Source organism: Melozone crissalis, unplaced genomic scaffold, assembly GCF_028551555.1.
Source record: "Melozone crissalis strain CALT ecotype California unplaced genomic scaffold, PUWL_Pcris_2 ptg000036l_1, whole genome shotgun sequence".
Lineage (NCBI taxonomy): Eukaryota > Metazoa > Chordata > Aves > Passeriformes > Passerellidae > Melozone > Melozone crissalis.
Genome location: NW_026535814.1, coordinates 4,530,705 through 4,553,109, shown reverse-complemented (window position 1 = coordinate 4,553,109; position 22,405 = coordinate 4,530,705). Strand labels below are relative to the sequence as shown.

General features: G+C 38.0%; 1 protein-coding gene across 3 annotated transcripts; it reads right to left on the bottom strand.

Moving 5' to 3' along the window:
• Positions 1 to 83: 83 nt before the first annotated feature.
• CARNMT1 (carnosine N-methyltransferase 1) lies at positions 84 to 20,488 on the bottom strand. Of its 3 annotated transcripts, none has more exons than XM_054283202.1 (8): positions 20,135 to 20,488; positions 17,540 to 17,735; positions 16,441 to 16,604; positions 9,233 to 9,373; positions 5,221 to 5,399; positions 4,137 to 4,250; positions 3,128 to 3,231; positions 84 to 2,872 (listed from the first exon to the last, which is right to left on the bottom strand). In XM_054283202.1, the coding sequence occupies exons 1-8, from the start codon at positions 20,464 to 20,466 to the stop codon at positions 2,771 to 2,773; spliced, it is 1,332 nt and encodes a 443-aa protein (XP_054139177.1). In that variant the 5' UTR covers positions 20,467 to 20,488; the 3' UTR covers positions 84 to 2,770. The 3 variants fall into 3 exon arrangements, 2 of the variants coding, with proteins under 2 accessions (XP_054139177.1, XP_054139176.1); XM_054283201.1 differs by having other exon boundaries at positions 3,128 to 3,259; positions 4,141 to 4,250; XR_008483559.1 differs by having other exon boundaries at positions 2,784 to 2,872; positions 4,141 to 4,250.
• Positions 20,489 to 22,405: the final 1,917 nt, after the last annotated feature.

Genomic DNA, 22,405 nt, shown 5'->3' with positions numbered 1-22,405 from the left:
CTCACCCCGCCGGGAAGGAAGGGGAAGGGGGGAAGGGGGGAAGGGGGGGGGAGGAGCGCCCTCACCCGGCAGTGAAGGAGACATCAAGCCTTACAGCAAGCTTTAATATCCAAAAAACCCAGTCCATTACACGCACTTTGAACAATGGGAAGTGCACACAGAGACACGAAACTTCCTATTCTTAGCATCTCTGCAACAATTTTAGAATATAACACATTAAAAAATATACAGGACGTTTTACATTTATCAAACTCCAAATAGAGAAGTTTTACACTGAGGATTATGCAGCATTTTTACACTTGTTACCATGTACAGTTAAATAGTGACCTAAAATAAACAGTCTTAGCTGACGAACACCTTGAGCATTTCCCCCTGCATATAAAACAATGATCAAATTCTATAATACACAATTATCCCTGTGCATTACAGTACAAGTGGTGAATTCTAAAAACTCTTAAATGGGACTGAAGATGAAACGCTACTAACAGCTCACTCACAAGATTATTTTGCTTCCAACTCTTAATGTGACTGTTGCAATTAAACGCAGAATGCTCTTGAAAAATCCCCTGCATTCTCTAGATCAGAAATAAAAGCATATCACTGTATTATACTATATGCAAAAATATTTTCGGAGAACATACAAAAATGGCACCTGTGACACCATGGAATGGTATGGGAAAAAAACACCAGAACACAGGATATTGACACTCAACCATAAATAAGAGTTCCACCGCTTCTTTTTTGAGAAACAGAACAGCACATTTCAAGTTACAGAGTGTATGGGGCAAAAACTGGGTAGTATTACAGATAGGTATGGTACTCAGCATCAGCTTAATTGACATTCAGCTAACCTCTGTCTTATTTCAAGAAACTTGAAAATCAAGTAAATTACTAATCATATTCTAAGAGAAGAAAGCATAATGAAAGTAAAGAATCACAAATTTTCTCAAAAATTAAATGGTACAATGTAGAAATTAAAGCATGTGTTTTTTTACTTTTAGCCACACAAGGCCTTTATTTTCTAACTCTTTGTTGAATAGCAGTGTTTAATCTTTTAACACATCTCCCTTGGAACAGAGTAGAAATTCGACAGTTCATGCACTTTTAGAAATAAGAGAGTTCAAAGAAGAGTAGTTTAAGCCAAAACTTAAAAGCTTCTGTAGAGGAGAAGCCTCTGTTCGCAATCAGGATTCTGAGCAGACAGGAGCATAATAATACTGAAACATACACAAGCATGTGCTCTCCTATGCAACACTGAAAATATTTTTTAAAAAAAGGTTTGTTTTCCCTCCTTGCAGATTTTCAATTTAGGAATAAAGGCACAAATTTCTGGCCTTGATTAGAAAAATTGAAAAGCCAGTAACAGATCTATTAAAGAGATGTGATTAGGACATCACCATGAAAGACAGGACAAAAAATAATCAGAAACAAACAACATACTGACCAGTGTCCTTTTAGCAAAAGCAGAAAAAAATTTCAGCCCTCATCACAATGGTTTTATATTTTAAACATATTTTTGAAAATGCATCCAAATGGCACTTAAGGTAATCAATATATTATGCAAACAGAATGCCTAACATGACACCTCATCTCAGACTACTGACTTCTAATTAGGGTTTTTCTCATTTCTTACATAACTTCAAAGTGACATGAGATTGTATGTGACATGACATCCTCTTGTATAGTATCATGACTTGTAGATTAAATATTCACCTAAGCCACATCTGTTAGGGAAAAAAACACATTAGTAGGAGGAACCAAGAAGTCGCAGAGGTAAAGTGAAGTTACAAAGAAATTGTCTACCATTTGGCCAGCCATATCCTGGCTCAGGTGGAAGTAATTATGTTATAGCACATATTTACATGTAACTTCACTGCTTCGACAGGTATTTTTATGTTGTGCTACCTACATGTGGCATGGATAACTCAGCTTATGTTTATCAACTTTAAAAGTTCCGTCTTAAATAGTAGAAGATGACTCAAAAATCAGTGTTATTTCAAGAAAGCAAAGCATCTAACACATTTCAGTTCCAACATTAAGATCAATCAAGACCAGTGTTTTCCTGAACTGAGGTTAACATACTGCTTCTCTGTGACAGTCTGCTTTTTCTTCACTCAGTATTCTGCTTTCATGTAGCATTTCTAATTTCCTATCAGTTACAGTTTTTGATTAAACCTTTAACAGTGATACAGCCAAAGATCAGAATTTGTAGATATCCTCCTTTACTTCAGTTGCACAGGAAATGCTCTAACAGTTCTGATAACTAATTTATTTGTTCAAGAATAATTTTACCACTTCCCAATCATTTCGGACTTCATAATTTAAGTATACATTTACAAACACTTCTCTAAAAGTGATACAGCTAGTACAGTAAGCACCTCCATGCATTCCTAATATCATCAAGTAGGAAAAAAAGCACTATAAATCTATGAAAAATGAGGCAGCATTTGCAGAGAATTAGCCTAGTTATGGCAAACATTACATTTTGTTCTCAAGAAAACACTTTTGCTTTTTTATTTAATGCACTCCAAAGCACAAAGACAGTGCATGTGAACATTTAATCTTTCACAAGTGTATTATGAATATCCATGGCGCAGTAAATGTCTGAATAGCAACAGAGATATTAAGAAAATAGACACTATCTATATCCTCTTAGGAACAAGAAGGCACCACTGATTTGAGGTTGTGTCCATACATCACCAGACGATTTTATTCTCATTTCTAGCTTTCAAACCAACATTATTTTCTCATTAACCTATTCAAACCACTACTATTCTGGTTTTCTCACCACAAACAACACACATTCATAGTAGTATTTCATCATGGAGAGTTCATTCACAGTGTAAGTTGACAGTACAGATTCTTTCTCCACCTGAAAAGAAAGCAGCAGTTTTCAAGACAGCTGCACAGGAACTATACAAGAAAATGCTATATTGTTATTTGATCATAAGGCTTATCTATGCACTTCTTATAAAATGAGAAAAGCAAGTAATTTGTAAGAAACATAATATTCCTAGAAGTCATTAATATATGTCATTATATTGAATGAAATTCATGGTGGTTTAATCAAAGCAGTTTGTCTGATTCATAACAATACTGCTTAGTGCAAACTGCACTATCTTCTTACCTCTATATGGAATCCATATTGCAGGATAACATTCTTTATATCCTCATAGCTTAATTCTATGGAAAGTTCATTTCCCAAGTTTTCAAAATGGTAAAGGAGAGGACCTGAAGTACAAAGATACAACAGAAATGGCTACCAAAAAGACAAATTATGTGTTAGAAGTCAAAAGTACACACTGATAGTGCAACAAACACTTTTATCAGATTCACATACTCAAAAATATGGAAGGTTCCCTGCCCAGGAAGGGTTGGAACTAGATCATATTTAAGATCTCCTCCAAGCCAAACCATTCTATGATTCTATAAATACTGATAAAAGAACATATTGCTGTTACTTGAATATGATTCCTATAATGAACACTAATTACTTTAGCTCTTATTCAACAATTTGCAACACTTCCTACTAGATTTGGTTTTCTGTATCTTACAATTCCTTCAGTCAAGCATCACTGCTGTCTCCATAGCTAAGAATATTTAAGCCTGCCTAGGAGCTCTGCTAGCACTCTGACTGGCTGGGACTGAGAGAGCAACCAATTGACCAGTGACTGACCAGTTTTTACTGTGCATAATGTTTAATGCCTGTGTCTTGTCTAACATTCTCTCACCACGGAAGACTCCAATCACACCGCATTCCCAAAACTTCTGCTTCAAGGCAGAGTACCAAATAGGCATTGGAAAAAAACACAAAAAAGCAAGGATATATTTTAAAGTTACATCTTCTTAGAAAAATAACAAAGATCACCACAGAATACAACATTTGTCAAAAAACAAATGCTTGATGAATGAATGTAAAACATGCCACTGGCAAGATTTACTTGCCTATTTAAAAATCACAGTGTTGACTTGATTGTAACTAGCAAACATCAGACCATATTTTGATAACTTCTGAAATCATTTCCAAGCCCTGTATTTTTCTAGTTATACAGTTTGCTCATAGATACAATTATTTGCACACACTTCTAGAGTATATGATCAAAAATAAGTCAAAAAGAGCAGCTGGTCACACTTGCCTACATTTATCCATATTCCTCCAGGCTTTAGTATTTTCCATATAGTATCAATATAGTCAATAACATTATGTGCTGTGTCTATGAAAAAGCAAGTTGCTACGCAGTCCCACGTATCTGCATGAAAAGAGCAAAGTATACAGAGATTAGTTTCAATGCTTTTAATCTTGTAAAAGTTCATAATTTAACCCTGGTATTTGTTGATACCCTCAGAATCACTATCAACTAATAGCAGCTGTTTTACAGGCAAATTAACAAAGTATTTTGGTTTACATTAAAAACTGTTAACTTTGAGTTTATTTGGCCTGTATTCACATGTGTATATGTACACATACACAGACTACAATATTACATATACTTACTATTTATGCACTTAACAAAACTGTTCATATATTATTTATATATTGTATTCTGTAAAATTATACACAAATGAAGCCCCAAGTGTGCTATTACTCACCTGTCCTATAAATTTAATTATGACAGCTGTTAAAAATACAACTGCAAAAATCCCTAATCATTTCAGGCCTCCCTAGTTAGTATCCAGAACAATACAAATCTGCACTAAAGTGTACTTTCAGAAGTTACTTAGCTTTGAAACATTTTACTCAGTATTTGAACATCTCCCCAGCTGTTTTTAACTAGTCAATTCAACAGGCAGGATTTCTGAAGCCTATATTTTAAAGCATGAGAATCCCTGCTTTCCCTAAACAGGTATTCTTGAATTAGCAGAAGTTTTAAGTCCTGTGACTAAAAAGTATTAGAAGTCTTAATTTATGCCAGTCTTGGATGTTCTACTGTTAAAGACAGAATCTTCAGAAAATTAAGCAGCTGTGGTGAAGGCTCCTACAAGATCTGTTAGACAAGGAGGTGTCCACATTTGCTATAAGTAGGAATGAAAGCTGATCTGGAGTAAGAAATAGATCTATTGATACAGCTGGAGAAATATTCTGAGTATGAGAATCTTGCTACAGCTAGTTCTTTATACTTAATACTGGCAGATACACTTTGATTCTCTTCATAACCTGTCCCAAATACTCTGGAAGTCTGTACAGTTACATGGATAGCCTAGAAGTTTGCATTTACTCACTGCACTCAGAATAAATTTCCTGAAAATCCCCTGCTGTCATAGAGAAGTTTGAACCAGAAGGAAGACTGTGAGGATCAACATCTGGGAAATAAATTGGTCGTATCTGATCAGCAGATCTTCTGTTATTGCTAAATTGATGAATCCAGGGATAAAGCTTACATGAATTAATTTGAGAGCATCTGCAAAATATGAAAACCAGCAAAATTTGTTTCAACTATTTGTTTATCTAGAATCTAGAAATATAAGAGTCAAAGTTCTTGTAACAGCTCCGTATTTCCCAGAAAATTTAATCTAGTTAACAACACTTTAGATCACCCATGATAACGAAGTGATCAAAAAACCTAATTTTAATCTGACAAAATCACTACTACAAAGGAATTGCCTTTTCCAGTTTTAGAATTTTCTTTTATGACTTCTTGTCATTTTCTCCAACTTATTTCTCTGCTGAGAACAAAACACATATGCTTATTTTGTAAGATTAATGAAGTTTGTAATCTGCTATATTCCACAAAGCTGAGACTTGCTGGATCATCTCTCTTCCTATTAAAATAAAAGAAAAAAACAACCAAAAAACCAAAACCAGCAAACAAACAAAAAGTAAAAATAGTTCCATTTTTTTTTTAAATGTTTGTTATCATTCTGGACTTTTCTGAACCATAATTATAGGAAGTTTTGAAGCACTGCTGAACAAAAGCACTTTTCAGATGCTGACTGAAAAGATGCTTTAAGAATTAAAAAAATAAATAAGCAGCATTTTGCATTAGCACAATAATGGTCATTTTAAGTTTGTAACACCCGGATCTTTGCAATCATGCTAACTAACGATGTCTTTGTAAAACAGAGTTTCTGGATTGACATGACTAACAATTTGTATTGTAAGAAGTTATAAAACACAGCATTTAAGTTTAACAAGAAGCTTTTCCCACCATCCTGTAAATTAGTTTGTAACTAAAAAATGAAAAAAACATTTTCTTTCAAGGACAACAGAGGACATATCTGTCCCACAAAACACATATCATCAAGCATTTCATAAACTGCAAGCAATCTACTGAGTTATAGAAAGTGCAGTCTTTTGGCTGGTGATTAGAATATATTTATTATACAGTGTTTGAAATAATATTTTTTACCTTCTCCATTTCCTATCTCTGTTTCATTTTATCAGTTAAAAACTAAAACTTGAGCAGCAGTATATAGTGTTCATCAACTTTCTTCATGTATAAATAAATACCAGACATATGTAATTGGTTAAAAAAAGCAAACCCAAAATGAAACAACAAAAAAGCCCCCTAACCACTACAATAGCAATTAAAAGAAAAGATTAGAAAGGAGTTCATTGATCACATAGACTTTGAAACAGTTCCAATTTAATAGAAAATAGCAATTTCTTTCATGCACAAGTCTGAAAACTTCCATTTCCAGTTTCAACAATTTTTACTTCAAAACCAAGTACTCCAGTCCTTGGAAACTCCATTATTACAACAAAAGATGTGTAATATACATTCTATTATAAGCAACATATTTAAGTGTGACAGACTTCATTATTTTCTATAGGGGTGGGGTATTCACTGTTCAACATTCAGCTCAAAAGACAGTTTTTGAAAAAAATAGGTAGGTCAAATCTCACTACTCACCACTGGTATACACATAAAAATGTAACTGTTTTCATCCTAAGGCATTAATAGACAAGCAACAAACACAACTAGTAGTCTCCTCCAAGTGTCAAGATTAATCTAAAATTATATTCTTTCCAAAAAATAAAGAAGAAAAACACACCATGTAAGAACCTTAGGCACACAAGGGAAAGCAAAATGTCCCATACAATGACTGAAGCAGCCTTGGAACCACTGCAGGTTAACTAGTCTAGGGTCACTTTATTCTCAAAGCAGTGTTTCCTCAACAGAATAACAAACTCTAAATAATTTCAGATATTTATAGTGACCACAGTGACACTGTGACACATACTCTATATACCATACCATGCAGCTTTATCCACTGTAACAAAAGTTCACTATTTCAGAGATATGAAAGGTTTTTCAAAATGTGTGAAAATCAGCAAATATCACTTTGCACACAGAAGTATTAAGTCAATGTACCACATCTAAGAGCCTACTGTAGCAATGCTTGACATTAAAAACAGTACTTTGTCTTCCTAAATATAAAGCACTGTCAGAAAAAGAAGGTAAAGCTGTAAAACTGTAAGTACAGACGAGCAAAATCCTCATGCTTTTATAAACTAAAAATAAGTATAAATTAAATTAAGACTACAGTTAAAAACTCGCTGGCAAATTCTTTTTTTTTTCTGACCATTCTTCTTTAGATATTATCTTCAGCTTATATGGATCACTGCTGTTACTTCCAGTTTCAGAAAAGCAAATGTGCATTTCAGAAGGCTAACCGTGAACAGCTACTTCAGACTAAATTGAAAGAATCTTCAAGTCCCTAAAACCTTCAAAACAGAAGGTTACATCAAGCCCACAATTACATCTGCCAGAAAGGGATGCTTGGACTTCAACTAAATTGACTGCTGCTCAGTCAAGATAAAGACTACAGCAGTTGCACAACACTCAATTATCCTGTCCAAAATCTCATATTATTAGCAAATTTAATGTATATACACCTCTTCGCTAAATATTCTGCATAAACACTACATTCCTACATAGGAAACACTATATGAGCATTATATGCTAAAATTACTACCGTTAGTGAAGCATGATTCTTTAGGATAATTTCACGTATAGGCAAAGACTCTTTATTCACGGAAGCATGTCATCAGAGGGTAGGGGTGAAGTCAACTAACCTCTGCGACAGCTGACCAGTGCTCCAAAAGATGGGAAATTAGAGCTTTTATGCTGCTTTGAAATTCCAAAGCATGAGAGGAATAATGATTTTCTTTTAGTAGCTAAAAGGCATCGGTCACATCAATTGTAATATACAATTACACCACCAAATGAGTCACTTGAGAATAATGCAAGAAAAAAAGAACAAATGAACCTCCAGTAAACATCTGTTATCATCACACAAAGCACTACTGTTATACGCAGATACTCAGCAGACACCATGCAGTGTTTTCCCCTTGTTTTTGAACAGTAAGCTGTGTGAGATGCAAGAGCATCACACTGCATTGTGGATAATCAGTCTATAAAACAGTCTCCAAAACAATATGGTAATACAGAAAAAAAGCCAATAGTTTAGTTATTTTCAGCAAAGGTGCATAATTTCAGACCTGATGAATGAAGTGTCAAATTCTGCCTTTGTGAACTTGGACGAACTGCCCCCCTCCTCCCCCCCACCCCAAACACCCTCCAGATCGTTTTCAATACTTGCCCACCTGTAGCTTTCCCACTCTGTTTCTTAAGGGAACAGCTGCATGTGCTACCTTTTTTCTTCCCTAACAAAGTCATTTAGAAAACAGTAGCTCCAATGCAAGTCGCAGAATACCAAATACAGAAATGTCATTTTAATTAAAACCTGTAACGTGAAATTTACTACATTTAAATTTATTATCTGAGCATAACTGTGGAACTATCAACTCAACATCTTGCTCAGCATGCTTCAATTATTCTTTTTCTTGTCAAAACAGTGACTAAAATTTTAGTACAGAAGGTGATGCTTTTTTTTTTTTTAATAGGTATCCCCTGTTTATAATCACCACCACTACATAACACGGACATATTTACTAGCCCATATTCAGTAATAGTAAGATAGGTGTCCATTTCACAGAAACAGATGTGAAATAAATCATAAAACCTAATCAAAATTTTGCAGAAAATCTGTTGTACAATTTAGATTTAAATCTCACAACTTGAAAGCTATGTTTCCTGTAATTTTAATGATATAATACTTCCTTCCCCATTTATCCCTAAGACTTTTTTCCTTAAAGCATTCTAAAAAGTGTGTGCCTTGTAGTACAACTTATAAATCTATTATTTTGAGACATTTATATTCAGATTTCTCTCATTTATAATTTTGCCTCTCTAGGTTTTATTCAGCAAGTAAAACATAAGCTATATACCTGTTGAGTACAAAGTTAGAAGAAAAGAGCATAAAGAGGCTCCATTCATTTCCTTGGCAAGCATAACCGAGCATAGCTATTTCCCACGCCAATCTACCTAGCCCAGCACCAGGTACCAGGATATTAACTTTGGAGAAATCCCTGCAACAGAACAAAAATAACAGTTAAGTCTTTATCTGATACCCTTTAACACAACTTAAAGGTCCAGCCAAACATTTTTCCCACCATGTACTTAGATAATGTATTATGCTTCCTGTATGACTCAGTTTTAAATGAAACTGAGCCTGCTCTGATCAGATTGGTTAATTGTACAGTCAAAATAATTTACAGAAATTACTCACAAGAACATATACAACCCTCATTCAGAATAGAGCATAAATGCTGTACATAATTTGTTTTCCTTAAAAGTTCTACAGTTACCCAGTCAAGAATTTCTCAAGTGAACTGAAGAATATCATCACTTAGCACAATGTATTTTTTTTTAAGCCCCACTGATAATCAGAAAGTATTCTAGACATATTTTTGTTACCTTGTAATAAAAAAAAAAAATCCCAAGTATTTTGACATAAGAAATCAAAACATAAAATCTGATGAACCATTCAGAATGTAAAAACCTTAAAGTAGTGACTGTTCCAGCAATGGTGAGTTCTGCATATGCTGCTCAGTGGTTTTCCCAAAGTACTGTAAGTGACATATTTCCTAAATCAAAGTACATTGCAGCTTTCTAACCACTTACCCATAAATAGGCATCAAGTTGAAGACAACCAGAAAACACCCAGCAGTATTTTCAGTGAAATACTTAAAATCTGTCATAAGTGGAGCAACTAACAAACAGAACTAAGAATCTCAAAAAGGAGTTACTTCTCTTGGAGGCAGAGAAGGAAATATGTACATATTCTGTCACACCTCCACCACAACGCAATCAAACCTTCACTCACAAAACAGAAACCACTCGCATGCAAAACTGAAAATACTTAATCTTAAAGGAAATAATTTTTCAGTCTCCAGTCATAAACATGACTTCGAGAGTTCACGATTTCATACACCGAGGTATGAATATTCATATACCTTCTGACACTGTTTTGCATATAACCTTCAGAGACAAAAAATAACATCTACCAATGTATAAGCAAGTACACAAAGGAGGCCAGAACCAGCAGTTCCAAAGGATAAAAGGCACCAAAACACAAAGCCTTTGACTACTTAAAAATTCAGAATGCCAAGAAGGGTTCAAAAGAGTAAGGATGCTGCACAAGCATGAAGATGATTAAAGGAGTTACATAAATCCTAAAAGCTGTACATTTCTAAACACTATTACCCAAAACCAGAAGTATTACTCTTTTCTAAAGGCCACACAGTCTAACAAAGCAGTTTTAACAGTGCCTTCCGAGTTTTGATTTCATCATCTACTTAGTGAAGCCTCTGAAATGGAAAAAAATCCCATTCATTTCCATTCCATTATACATTCAGGCTCTTTTTCTGACTTATCAAGAAGCTGGAAATCAAGACTTAGTCATTACTTAAGAGCACTCCTGTGAAGCAAGGGTTCTCATTACCTCCCTTCTACAGGGGAAACCAGAAGCTAGCACAAAGTCCTACTGAAAAAAAAATACTTCAGGAGAAAACTACATGCTCAATATGAAATTTTTGAAAATAGGGATCCACAAGAAGGAAAAAGAAAATGTGTGTTCTGGTAGAAGCCAGAAAAGCATCTATCTTACAGCTTTTCTTATTCATAATGGTACACCATTATTCCAAATGGATTTTCTAACCTAATCTACTTCTCCATTTCCTTACAATTTCACTTTATCAAATACTTAGACTAGCTCTACACAGATTTTAGCACCCCCATGTGGACACTTCTGTGATAAATGGGATGATAAGCCATAAACTACTTTCAAGATTACAAAACATTGATTAGAAGTGCCTTCTTAAAGCAACCTGGTAGCTCACTGATATTTAGGTACATTCACATTTGGAAATCTGCATCTTTATGCACTCTGAAACAAGAAAAAAATCTTTATCAGTCAAGTGAGTTGATTTTAAATTGCCTGTAGTTGTCTTTATCCTTTCATTCACAATATACAAACAATATAAAGTTTTTGTACTTTTAAACAAATGTTCCATTCTCTCTTAGAAAATAGTTTTCTATTCTCTTTTTCGAGTGCAGACTTAACTGCACCTTCATTTGCACCTTTATTAAGGGATTAAATTGCTAACAAATTTCCAGAGTTTAATTTCTATCAGTTACTGGAGAATGCTCCTGCCACCAACTTCATTTCAGCAAAGAGCTCATCTAATAAAATACAATAGAAGTAAATCTCAGTCCACTAACATTGACACTTTCTGAGAGCATATTTCTGAATTTAGAGACTGAGAAATTATGTATGTGGCTAACTTACTGTTGATAGTGTCCCCTTATTAGAAAAAAATTGTCTAACACTTTTTTCAAGACTTGAACTGTTTGCGACAAACTGTTAATGAATTATGTTTAATTCCGAGTCCTTATAATAGCTAAAAATCTTTAACTGCACAGAAACTGCTTTTTTAATGGCTATAGTCCTTTAAGAGGCTAGAAAAGAGACCTTTCTCTGGTTGTTACGTGATTACAGCAGTTACAAAGTTAACTAAAAAAACCCCAACAACTGTGGTAACATAATAACCCAAAGTGATCCACAAGGAAAACTACCCTCCGACCAGCCAGCAAGGACAGGATTTCCGTACCACATATCTAGCAGCGGTTAGGAACATAAATGAGCAGCCAACAAGTACACGCTGAATACCTGCGGGCCAACAGCGAAGCAGCACCAGCCCATTAATCTGACAGGTGCGGGGAAAGGTTCTGGCCAAGCAGCAGAGAGGGCTGCACAGCACTGTTCAGCTCAACTACTGAAACTCCAGAAGCCTCTTTAAAAAAACAATGGAGAAATATCAGAAACAAATCTTTCGTGCCTTTTTCACACTGCATGTTTCAGTGTGATATGTTTTCAGCTTTTAGAAGACTATTGACAATAATGAAGATTTTAACTTTTTTAAAGGTGTCCTTTTTAAAAGAGGGAAATCAAACATAAAAATGGAGGCTTATTTCATGTCTATTGTGTTGTAAAAAAAAAAAAGTAATGGTGCTGAATTGAATGCTTAGCAAAAAAAAAAGAAAAAAGAGTGTCTGAACAAACACATTCCTCATTTCCATAAACTAGAAAGAGCAGTTCAATTTATCAAATGAAGTAATAAATACATATCTCACACTGAGATGGGCTTCTGATCAGTGGAAATACCAGCATAGGAACATACTGTGGGACTCCTTTCCTAGTGTTTATGAGGTCTGTAAATTTAAATAAACAGATCCAATTCTCAGTATTCCATATTTTGTTATTTTACTTCAACCATATTGTCGATGATTTTGTTTTTAAAGACAAGTGCTAAACAGCACAATCATTTGAAGAGCAATCCTCTGAACTGGGCAGCTGAGTTTTATATACTTTCATTTAAAGACCTGCAAAGCACTGAGTGATGCAGTAACACTGACAATCTATTTGCTCTTAAATCCAATGTGTAAAGCAAAGTTTAGGCTAAGTACAAAGACCTGCAAGGACAAATGTATTTCATATGAAGTCAAATAAAATTCAAATAAAGCAGAAATTTCAACTCCACTATAAATGTGACTGAGCACATTCAAGAAGTATAGTCAAGCTCAGGCTCAGGACTAATAAGTTGTTTTTCATAGCAAAAGGAAACTAAGCTCTGACAATTTTTTTGGGCCGCTCTGTCAGCATCTTGGCAAATACATTTGATAGTTGGACAGCATGACACAGATGAATTTCAAGTTATAGTTCATTCTAGAGGCCTAGTTTATGAGAAAACTGGAAAAAATACCTAAGTACTTTGGTTTTGGCCATGGAATGATAATTAGCAAAAAAGTTAATTATTTCATAGATTTCTTTTGGACAAGAAGCTGATAATCTTTACATTGTTTCACCTAAGCAGGAAGAGCAACACCAGAAGTGAAAGGAAACCAAGATGATAAAAAGGGAAACAACAAAAATTTATGAGTATGCTTATTTTGATTTTCAACTTAATACTTCCCTAAAAAATGCTTCAAAAAATACACAGATAAAGAAATAAAAAATGTATCTGTTTTCTCCTACAGCAAGTACGTTCATTCTAATCCAAGAAACTTAAATAGTACAGAGCTCCTACGAGCTGAAACATATATTCCAACATGAAGAATGCAAGAAATCTATAGTTGCTCAGGAAGACCTGACCTCATGGGATTTACTTAAAACTGCTTTGTTGACTCTGCTTACAGATTCTGTGTTAAGGTGCTAAGCCGAAAGAGGCAGGAACAGCTTTTGCCATTTAATTTACCTTTAGATGACAGCCTATCAGAAGACTGGACTGAAACACATGATAACACATGATAAGCAGCACCTACTAAATAACTATTCTGCTTTACAGCTGCTTTCAACCAGTGCTTGCGCTACTTCTACCTCCCAAAGAGCAAGCATATACAACACTTCCCTGCTTTTCCTGCTATTTACATACCAACTGAACCCATACACATCAACTTTGCAAACTGCAATGCTATAAGGTGTGCAAGCACGGAGTGAAACATACTTCAGTAGTTTCAAAAATTTAAACTCCATTTTCACATTATTCCAATGCATGGAATTAATAAGATCAACAAATTATGTTAACTAGAAACTGAATGTACCATTCCATTGAGTATTACAAATTTGACGAGTACTGCAATTCCTTTTATAAAGTAAAAGGTGACCAGCACTGACAGTTTAAAATTATTTATCATTTTCAACACAAAGTACATTTAGAAAAAAGTATTTTTTTTCACTCAGTACAGTTTTTCTCTTGCACTTTCATTTCATTCTTTCAGGAGACTTTAGTGCTCTGTGCTACAAAAGGAAACTCTAAAGCAATACAAAGCTGCATTCTGAGGTTCATTTACACATTAGAGTCCATGGTCAATCCTCTCCCACTACAAACAACAGACAGAGTAACCCACTGTGCGCAGTTCAGGCCCCATCAATCTCTTCAAAATCCAAAAACTTGTCCACTCCAAGATCACTGAACCACAGACTATGCCGAGCTAGAACAGATCTGTCAGGATAAGAGAGTCCAACCCCTGGCCCTATGCAGGACACTCCCAAGAGTCATACTATGTGCCTAAAAATATTGTCCAAATGCTTCCAGAACTCAGACAGGACAGTGCTGTAACCACCTCCCTAAAGAGCCTGCTCCAGTGCTCAACCACCCTCTGGGTGAAGAATTTTTTCCTGATATTTAACCTAAACCTCCCGTGACTCAGCTGCATGCCATTCCCTAACGTGCTGTCACTGGAGAGTGAAGAGTTTGTATAAAATTTGTATAAAAAACCAGACTTACCAGCTAGCTACCCTGCCAGGGAAGTTATTTCTTGCACAAGGATGAAAAGGGACTGCCAGTTAAGCTTGATAGTACATGACTCTGCTTGTTACCTCAAAAAGTAAAGTACACCTAACCACGAGAGCCTTCCATCACCAGGAAAAATGAGTGAGCTAACATAGTAGCTAACAATATGTGAACTGAGAAAGGGTTTTACCTAAGTGCTACAACAGCTCCACAATGATAACTTAAGTAATACACATTTTAGAAATTAAAAAATGCTGTTTGACAAACTCAAGCTTGTAGTAGAGATCTTTGATCTGTACAGTGATGTATTGAGATTTCAGCAGAGACAAAATAAAACTCAAATGGTACTTCAGAGCTACCACAATAGGGAGCAATGCTCTGCCACATTAGTTTTGTCCAACAACCACGAGAATTCCCTGTAAAGAAGCACAAAGCTGTCAACTTCAGATTCACCCCATCTGTTACCACATGTTGCTTCCTAATATCAGTGAAGGTTTTGAAATAGAATTCATTGATGACAAACATAAAAGTCAAGATTTTCCAGCCTCAGTCATGAATCTCTTAAGATGTGACATAAGCTACCTCTGCCACAACCGAAATACATTAACAGATAGCAGATAAGAGAAAAAGTTGCATTGCTACTTTGGAGATTAGCATGACCTCTTGGAAAACTAACCATGAGTCTTCCTACACATCTACATGTCAGAAGTATACCTGCAGGATTTAATTCTTTTTTTTATCTTATGTAGGGCACCATTAGCACTAGAAAAATTGCAGAAAATTCACTTGCAGATGAAACATTCTAAAAGGTGTATGTATCTTTAGGTAAGTCAGTTCAAGGCAAAATGGAAACCATCTACGTCCCATGTTCTCCCACCACAAACTGTCTTTACCAATGAAACTAAACAATGGCTAGCGGAAGACTTTAAGTTCACACAAGAGCATTATTAATAATTGTTGAGAGAGAAAAAACACAATAATGACCTGTTATATCAAACTTAAGTAGTGGCCTGGTATACTTATGAATAAAAGTTCTCAAATTTTCCCACTGTAAAAGACTACTAAGCTTAAACTAAAATGCACTTTAAGATGACTGGGTTGATAAATGGACAGAACCAATAAACATGGAATTCCTACAACAGTATAACCTTTTGAGGCTTTACTAGTATGCTTCCACTTAAATGACCTAAAACCCCTGCATCATTGACTATTTCGCCACTGCTAACAAGCCAATACTTACAAAATGACCCTCACACGTGCAACTAAGCTTTAAGAATTGTCTTAGAACAGCTGTCTGAAACTAAGGTTAGAATTTACTCTTTTCAAAGTAAATTCTTGCAATTAAGTGCAACTGCATTAAAGGTTAAGTCTTCCTCCTTCTTTCCACTATGAAGAGCAAAAGTCTTACTTCCTGCTGTCAGAGTCCTCCCTTTCATTTGCAGCAGACACACTGTGAAAATCTGCTAACCTGCAAAACTTCCCTCACTAAGCACAACTGAGCAAACGTACTGAAGTCTCTTACTTGAAAGATTTACATATATTATTACACCCAGCTGCAGAACAACAAAAAATTATTACTGGTTTACCTGGTATTACTTTGTGAAGTTTATGATTATACTCTTTTCCAACATCTTGTATTAGAAATAAAAAACCTTTCTTGATTGAAAAATAAAGAAAGTTCATTTTTGAGTTCATAAAAAATTCTGTACTTTTGAAACAAAGCTTTTCATTACTCCATAAACTGTTTTAGATTTGTGCAACAGTGTAAGTCCACATAAATATAAGCTTTAAGACACTATTACCATCTTTCTTTTGGAAAGTTCTTTATAATTTCACTAATAATTGGCTGGTAGCAAGAATCCCGCTCCGACTTTCCCTCTTCACTCCAGTCTCTCACAAATTGCTTCAATGTGGACTTTAATTTATCCATGTCAAATGTGGAAGCTGGTGTAATCTTCCCACTTCCCTGAATAAAGTGGAGAGAAAAAAAAAAGTCAGTGGAAAATACACCAAGTATCTTGAGTCTTGCAGGGGGAAAGCAAATTATGAAGAAAAAGAAGGCCATGCTGCAAGAACTGCTGTAAGTATCAGCTGAGAAAGCACTTCCCTGTCACTCCTGAGGCCTAGGCTTAAATCCACCTTAATATCTGGCCTCTCTTTGGCATTCAAAAGTCCAGTTTCCACACCAAACAAACAATACACAGCAAAGCACAATTGGTAGTCCCTATTCAGGAAAGGATCAGGGCTTAGCCAGTGCAGAGGCTGAACTGCATACCCTGAAAAAAGGATCCCTTTAGATACTGTAAGGCAAAACTGAGAAGCTTACATTGGAGCTGCCCATTACTGTATCTTGCCTGTATAAAAGGAGGATTTCAGTTTCCATCTCTGTGAGTCCTTAAAGTCTTGGGGTAATTTTTTTTTGATAGAAAGTAGGTCAAGTAGTAAAAAAGTGTATACAAATAACAACATTAAAATACTTACAATCTAGAATTGCAACTAATTTATAATTGCGTATTATCTGAAGATATAAGATATATAAGAACCTATATAAAGACAGACAATATTACTTATATTCTATATAGCTAAGAGAAAAAATAACTTTAAAATGTAACCAGGGTAAAGCTAGAACTCTGGAGTAAAAACAATGATTTGCCAGATTCACAGTTTTCATAAGTGTAACTAACAGATCTAACAACAAACAGCTTCATTAAGCATCAGCTCTGCAAAATGCGAAAGACAAAGAGTGAGAAAAGTATGAGCAAACAAGAATCAATAAAAAAGGCAAAAGAAAAGAAAGTTGTAGGTTTGAGGTATTAGTAACAAATGTAGAAAATCCCAAAGCATATAAGCAATCCCAAAGCAACTGATTTTGCAGCAAGAAAAAAGTCCATTTTAACATACATCTTCTCCATATTCCTTATTTTCAAACATATGAACACAGTCATTCACAATGGTTTGTAGTATTTCTTGATTATGATCAATGCACTTCCGGATCTTGTCAAGGTGAGGGAGAAATTGAGGAAGAAGACTCTGTTGGTTAGCTGGGAGAGACTTAAACTGCCTCTCTGTTCTGTTCACTCGTTCATGCATATTCGTTCTAAAAAGCAAAAGTTTCAAATATTTAGAAGCAATATACAGACAAGTAAACAGTTCACTCTAAACTATTGCAATTAGAATTATTATTTTTTTTATACACAGAAAGTGAAAGTTTTCCAGAATTTTTTTTGTTTTAAGCTCTAGTTCTACCTTACCACTCTATTTAACACATTCCAGTTTCAGAGGATTATCCTCTCCTCCTTCATCCTCAGCCACTCATTTCCAGAGCAGGTGATCACCTTAACACATGGATCTATAAAATTTAACAACCAACCATCTTCCAAGTGTGTTTCACAAATCCAATTTAAACTGAATGAATTTGAATGCAGTGGTAAGCTTCGGTTACAGAAATAACAAGATGTGGAGTGAGAACTGGGATCCTCAAAATCCATTGCTTCCAGGAGAACTGTGACAGTCTCAGCTGGACGATACCAGAGTTCTGGCAGCCACACTAAGATACTAAGCTACCTTCTTTTAACAGCATATTCCTCCTAAGTACTGTGAACCTGATCATGTGACTGATGCAAGCTAAAAATAATTTTCCACTTCCCCAGGATAAAAGTTTCAGAAAAATGGTGACTCTTCTGAGATTCTGCTAGATTTGAATTCTGTCTAAACTGAGAGAAGTATAGAAGTAAGGCCCTAGAGAGATAATTCAATAAGAAATACTGACCCTTTTGACCACCAAGTGATTTTAGCCGGTCAAGTCATACTGAAGTTTCCCAAATCTTGCGTCAGCATACAGCAGCACAAAGCTGAAAAACCTAGCCCTTATGAGAGACAGCTGCAATTGCTGGTGTTTTAGTTACAACCTCATTCTGGAAATTTGACCAGGTAGTATCTCATTCACGTGTTACTGAGAAAGGCTTGTTCAGTGCAATAGCTACACTGGTTTAAAATTACATTCAAGGACCAGAAAAAGGAAAAAAAAACAATAGAGAAAGAAATAAACTGATGCTCTACACATCAGCTTAGCTCAAAAACATCTTATTCTCTACCCTTTTATGCTAAATTACAACCATCTAATGGAACAAGTCAGTGAAATCACAAAAACTACAAATAATGAAGTAATCTCATGTCTAGAAGACAAGAACAAGATCTGGGCTCATCTGAAAGTGTGTTACTGTCTTATTCAAACAGATGTTTCCAAGTTAACTGGAAATATCTGCATGAGGAAAGAAAAACTCCATTTATTAAGTACCAAGATATGCCATTTCACCTAAATGTAGAACTATTTCTTTAAGACAGAGATAATTTGATTGAAATTCTATACTTCTCACATCTTTTCCTTATGTTTTTACTGAAACTAGCATTCAAAAGCAACCCAAAGTCAGAGCTCAGCAGAAGACTGAGAAGGATATTCCCAGCTTCTAAGGCCTGAGGGTGCAATTATACCACTAATATAAATAAATTATAGGTCGGAATTGCACTAGTAGCAATCGGTATTAGATACTTTCAACTAACTAGGTCTTCAATATGTCCAAACTGAATTAGAGAATTCACTTTGGAAGAGACATCAAAGCGTCACTCAGACTAACCGCCTGCTCAAACACTTGTCCTGGAAGACAATGAAACTTACATGGACAAACCTCAAACCGAAGAAATTACATAAGTATCACCCACTCCTACCAAGAACCTCACCACCATGTACATATTATTACTGTGCTACACTGCCAAAAGAGGGTCCAGCACATAGCAACGAGCCGCATGATGGGGCTTCCTTAGCTGAAGTACAAACCTGCTTCCCAAACCTAGAAACAGGAAACGGTTTACCAAACACTTTTCCTGGCTGGACTTTTCCAGCCAGGCTCCACCACCCTGCAAGGCGAGTAACTTGCTTCCTTGTCTACTAAAACGGATTCAGTTATAAAACTAGGTGTCCCCACGACTGCTGGCTCATTTCTGTGGAGCCAGCAAATTGTGACTCAACAGCTGCTATTAAAAACGGCATCAATAATCCCTAATAATAGGTCTCATCTCTTCTGCAAAGTAAAATGTCTTTTAAGAATTCCCACCCATAATCGAAAAACCATTCCGCAGGTGTTTGCCAGCAGGAGATACTATTGTTTTCTAGGCTGTTTTCTAGGCTGTACAGCGCCTCAGAGCATTTTATCTCCTAAGAGAGCTCAAGACACTCTTCTCAGTGTGTCTTTTATGTCTTCAGCTTTCTTTTATGCTTTCTAACTGACAGGTATCGAGGCCACTGCGCTATCTGGAGAGGAAGCGGCGCAAAGCCCTTTGCCGACGGGGGCCGGCAGAGCGCGGCGCAGGGGCGCACACCCTCCGGCAGCCGGCCGCGCCAGGAGCGCCGCGCTCGGGGGCAGCTGCGAGCCCTGCCGGCCGCCCGGCGAGCCGAGGGACCCCGCAGGGCCCCACGCCCACAGGGCAGGCCTCAATTACCCGTAATAGCGGAAAGCGTTGATGATCCTCCGAAAATGTTCCCGCTCCAGACGCTCCTCCTCCTCCACCGCCTTGGCCGACGCCGTCGGCGGCGCCCTCGGCTCTAGAGGCAGCCGCCTCCGCCGCTCGTCGCTCAGCGGTGCCGCCCGCTCCGCCTCGGCCTCCGCGCCCATGCTGCTCGCGCTCTCTCCCGACCACGGCAGCTGCTCCCGCTCCTCCTCGCGGCCTCGCCGGAGCCCCCTGCGCATCACCTTGGCGGGCGGCTCCCTCTCGCCCTGGGGACGCGGCCTTGGCAGCGGTGCTTTCCGGGACACGGCGCACGTGGCCGACATCCCCCGCGCCTCCTGCGCCCGCGGGCACGCCCGGCGCGCACGCGCACCGCCGCCCTTCCGGCGAGCGCTGGCGGCCCCGCGCAAGAGGGTATCGCGAGAGGGGGGCGGGGCGGGCGTGCACATGCGCATCCAGCAGGCGGGCAGCCGCGCTGCCACGCCGGTGTGACAGGGGTCGGGAGCCGCTCCGGAGCCGGTGTCACAGAGCTCGGGAGCCGCTCCCGCGCCGGTGTCACAGAGCTCGGGAGCCGCTCCGGAGCCGGTGTCACGGGGATCGGGAGCCGCTGCCAGGCAGGGCGTCCCCTGGCATCACAGGGGACGCTGTCTGTGCCGCGGTGCCCGGCCCCGGTGTCGGAAGCGGCACGGCGGGGTGGGCCGCGGGCGGCAGTGGTGCTGAGGCACCTCGGGCGTATCGGGAGGATGCATAGCTCCTCGGGGCTACCCGGGCACAGAAGTACCGGCTCAGAAGTCAAACGCCGCACCTCCGCCCGGCTGCCGCTCCGGGCTGGGGTCAGGTGTACATCGGGCCCCGCTGGCAGCAGCCGGCCAGCGAGCTCACCGTGCTGACAAGAGGCACTACTTCCCACTCTGCACCAGGCTGAAGATGGATGATGTTTCCTGGGAGGATGAGCAAGGACCAGCTGTGGGCAGGGAAAAGCGAAGTGTCTAACCATGCATGAGTCACTAAATACTAGATTTCCCCACATAACAGACTTTGGCCTGGATGATGGGCACATCCTCCTCCATCTGACAAAACCTGTTTGACCAGGTGCAGACACCATGTCATGCAGCAAGCAAGTCACATCATACACCTTTGCACCGTGCTTTGAGAAGAGGTGGCTGATACAAGACTGCCTCATTTGTAGGGGCACATCCCCTCAGCCTTAAAAGCCTAAAGAGCACTACCATACCTTCTGTCTGTCTAAGGATGGGGCAGTCATTTAATAGTCCAAGCAAAGCAGCAGGAATAGGAAAGGGTTTTGGCACACTAACTTCCTCTCTGTGGAAGCAGGAGCATCACCTTCCTAAAATAAACACTTTCACTTTACTCTCACACTGCTCCTGCTCTCTTGTAACAACAGTAACTGACCAGGCAGTGAATGGACACTGGACACTGTGCTCAGTGGCAATGCCAGAGAGAAACCAAAGACATACCCATCTTGATGGACAGAAAAGTCATTGTTCCCAAGTGGTTTGTAAAATAGGAAACACCTTGTGTGTGACAAAACCAACAGCTGAACAGTTTTGACATGTGTAGTAACGGAGTGAGGCACCAGACGAGGACTGAGGCGGCTAGTTTGGCTCCTAGCTTGTTTGGGATGGATCAGAGGATGGCGTAGGCAAATTCGGGTCTGATGTGGGGAGGAGTAACTAGAGGGTTGGCTGGTGTAAAGTTTTCTGGGTCTCCTAGGAGGTTGGGGGAGAATAGGGACAGGGAGACAAGTAGGGAAAGTATTAGTGCAAATCCTAGAATATCTTTTATAGCATAGTATGGATGGAAGGGGATTTTGTCGCAGTCTGAGGGGATGCCTAGCAGGTTGTTTGATCCTGTTTTGTGGAGGAAGGTGAGAGGGACAAGTGTGAGGCCTACGATGATGAATGGGAAGAGGAAGTGAAGCGCAAAGAATCAAGTCAGTGTGGGGTTATCAACAGAGAATCCACCTCAGGCTCATTTGACTAATGTTTGTCTAATGTAGGGGATACATAGTCCAAAACAGAAATCCAGCTTTTAGACTTTCAAGGTTAGAGTAGGAATCATAAGTTCTGAGAGGTAAAAAGTTTGTTCCTACATCAGTGTTTATGAGTTGTCATGTTCTGCTATTTTAACATCAGAAAACCACCTTCTAAATATCAAATTAATAATATACTTGTATTTCTGTCCTTATATAAAATCCATTAGCCTTTTATTGAACACCACCATCTCTATCGCTTCACATGTCTG

Bases quoted from the DNA above. Each gene is read 5' to 3' on its own strand.
- CARNMT1 (XM_054283201.1), bottom strand. From the start codon at position 20,466: ATGTCGGCCACGTGCGCCGTGTCCCGGAAAGCACCGCTGCCAAGGCCG. The intron at 9,374-16,440 runs GTAATAGTGTCT...GTTCTGTTGCAG, and splicing joins AACTTTCCAAAAGAAAGATG to GGATTTCTCCAAAGTTAATA. The intron at 3,260-4,140 runs GTAGGCAAGTGT...TCTTTTTGGTAG, and splicing joins CTGGAGGAATATGGATAAAT to CCATTTCTGTTGTATCTTTG.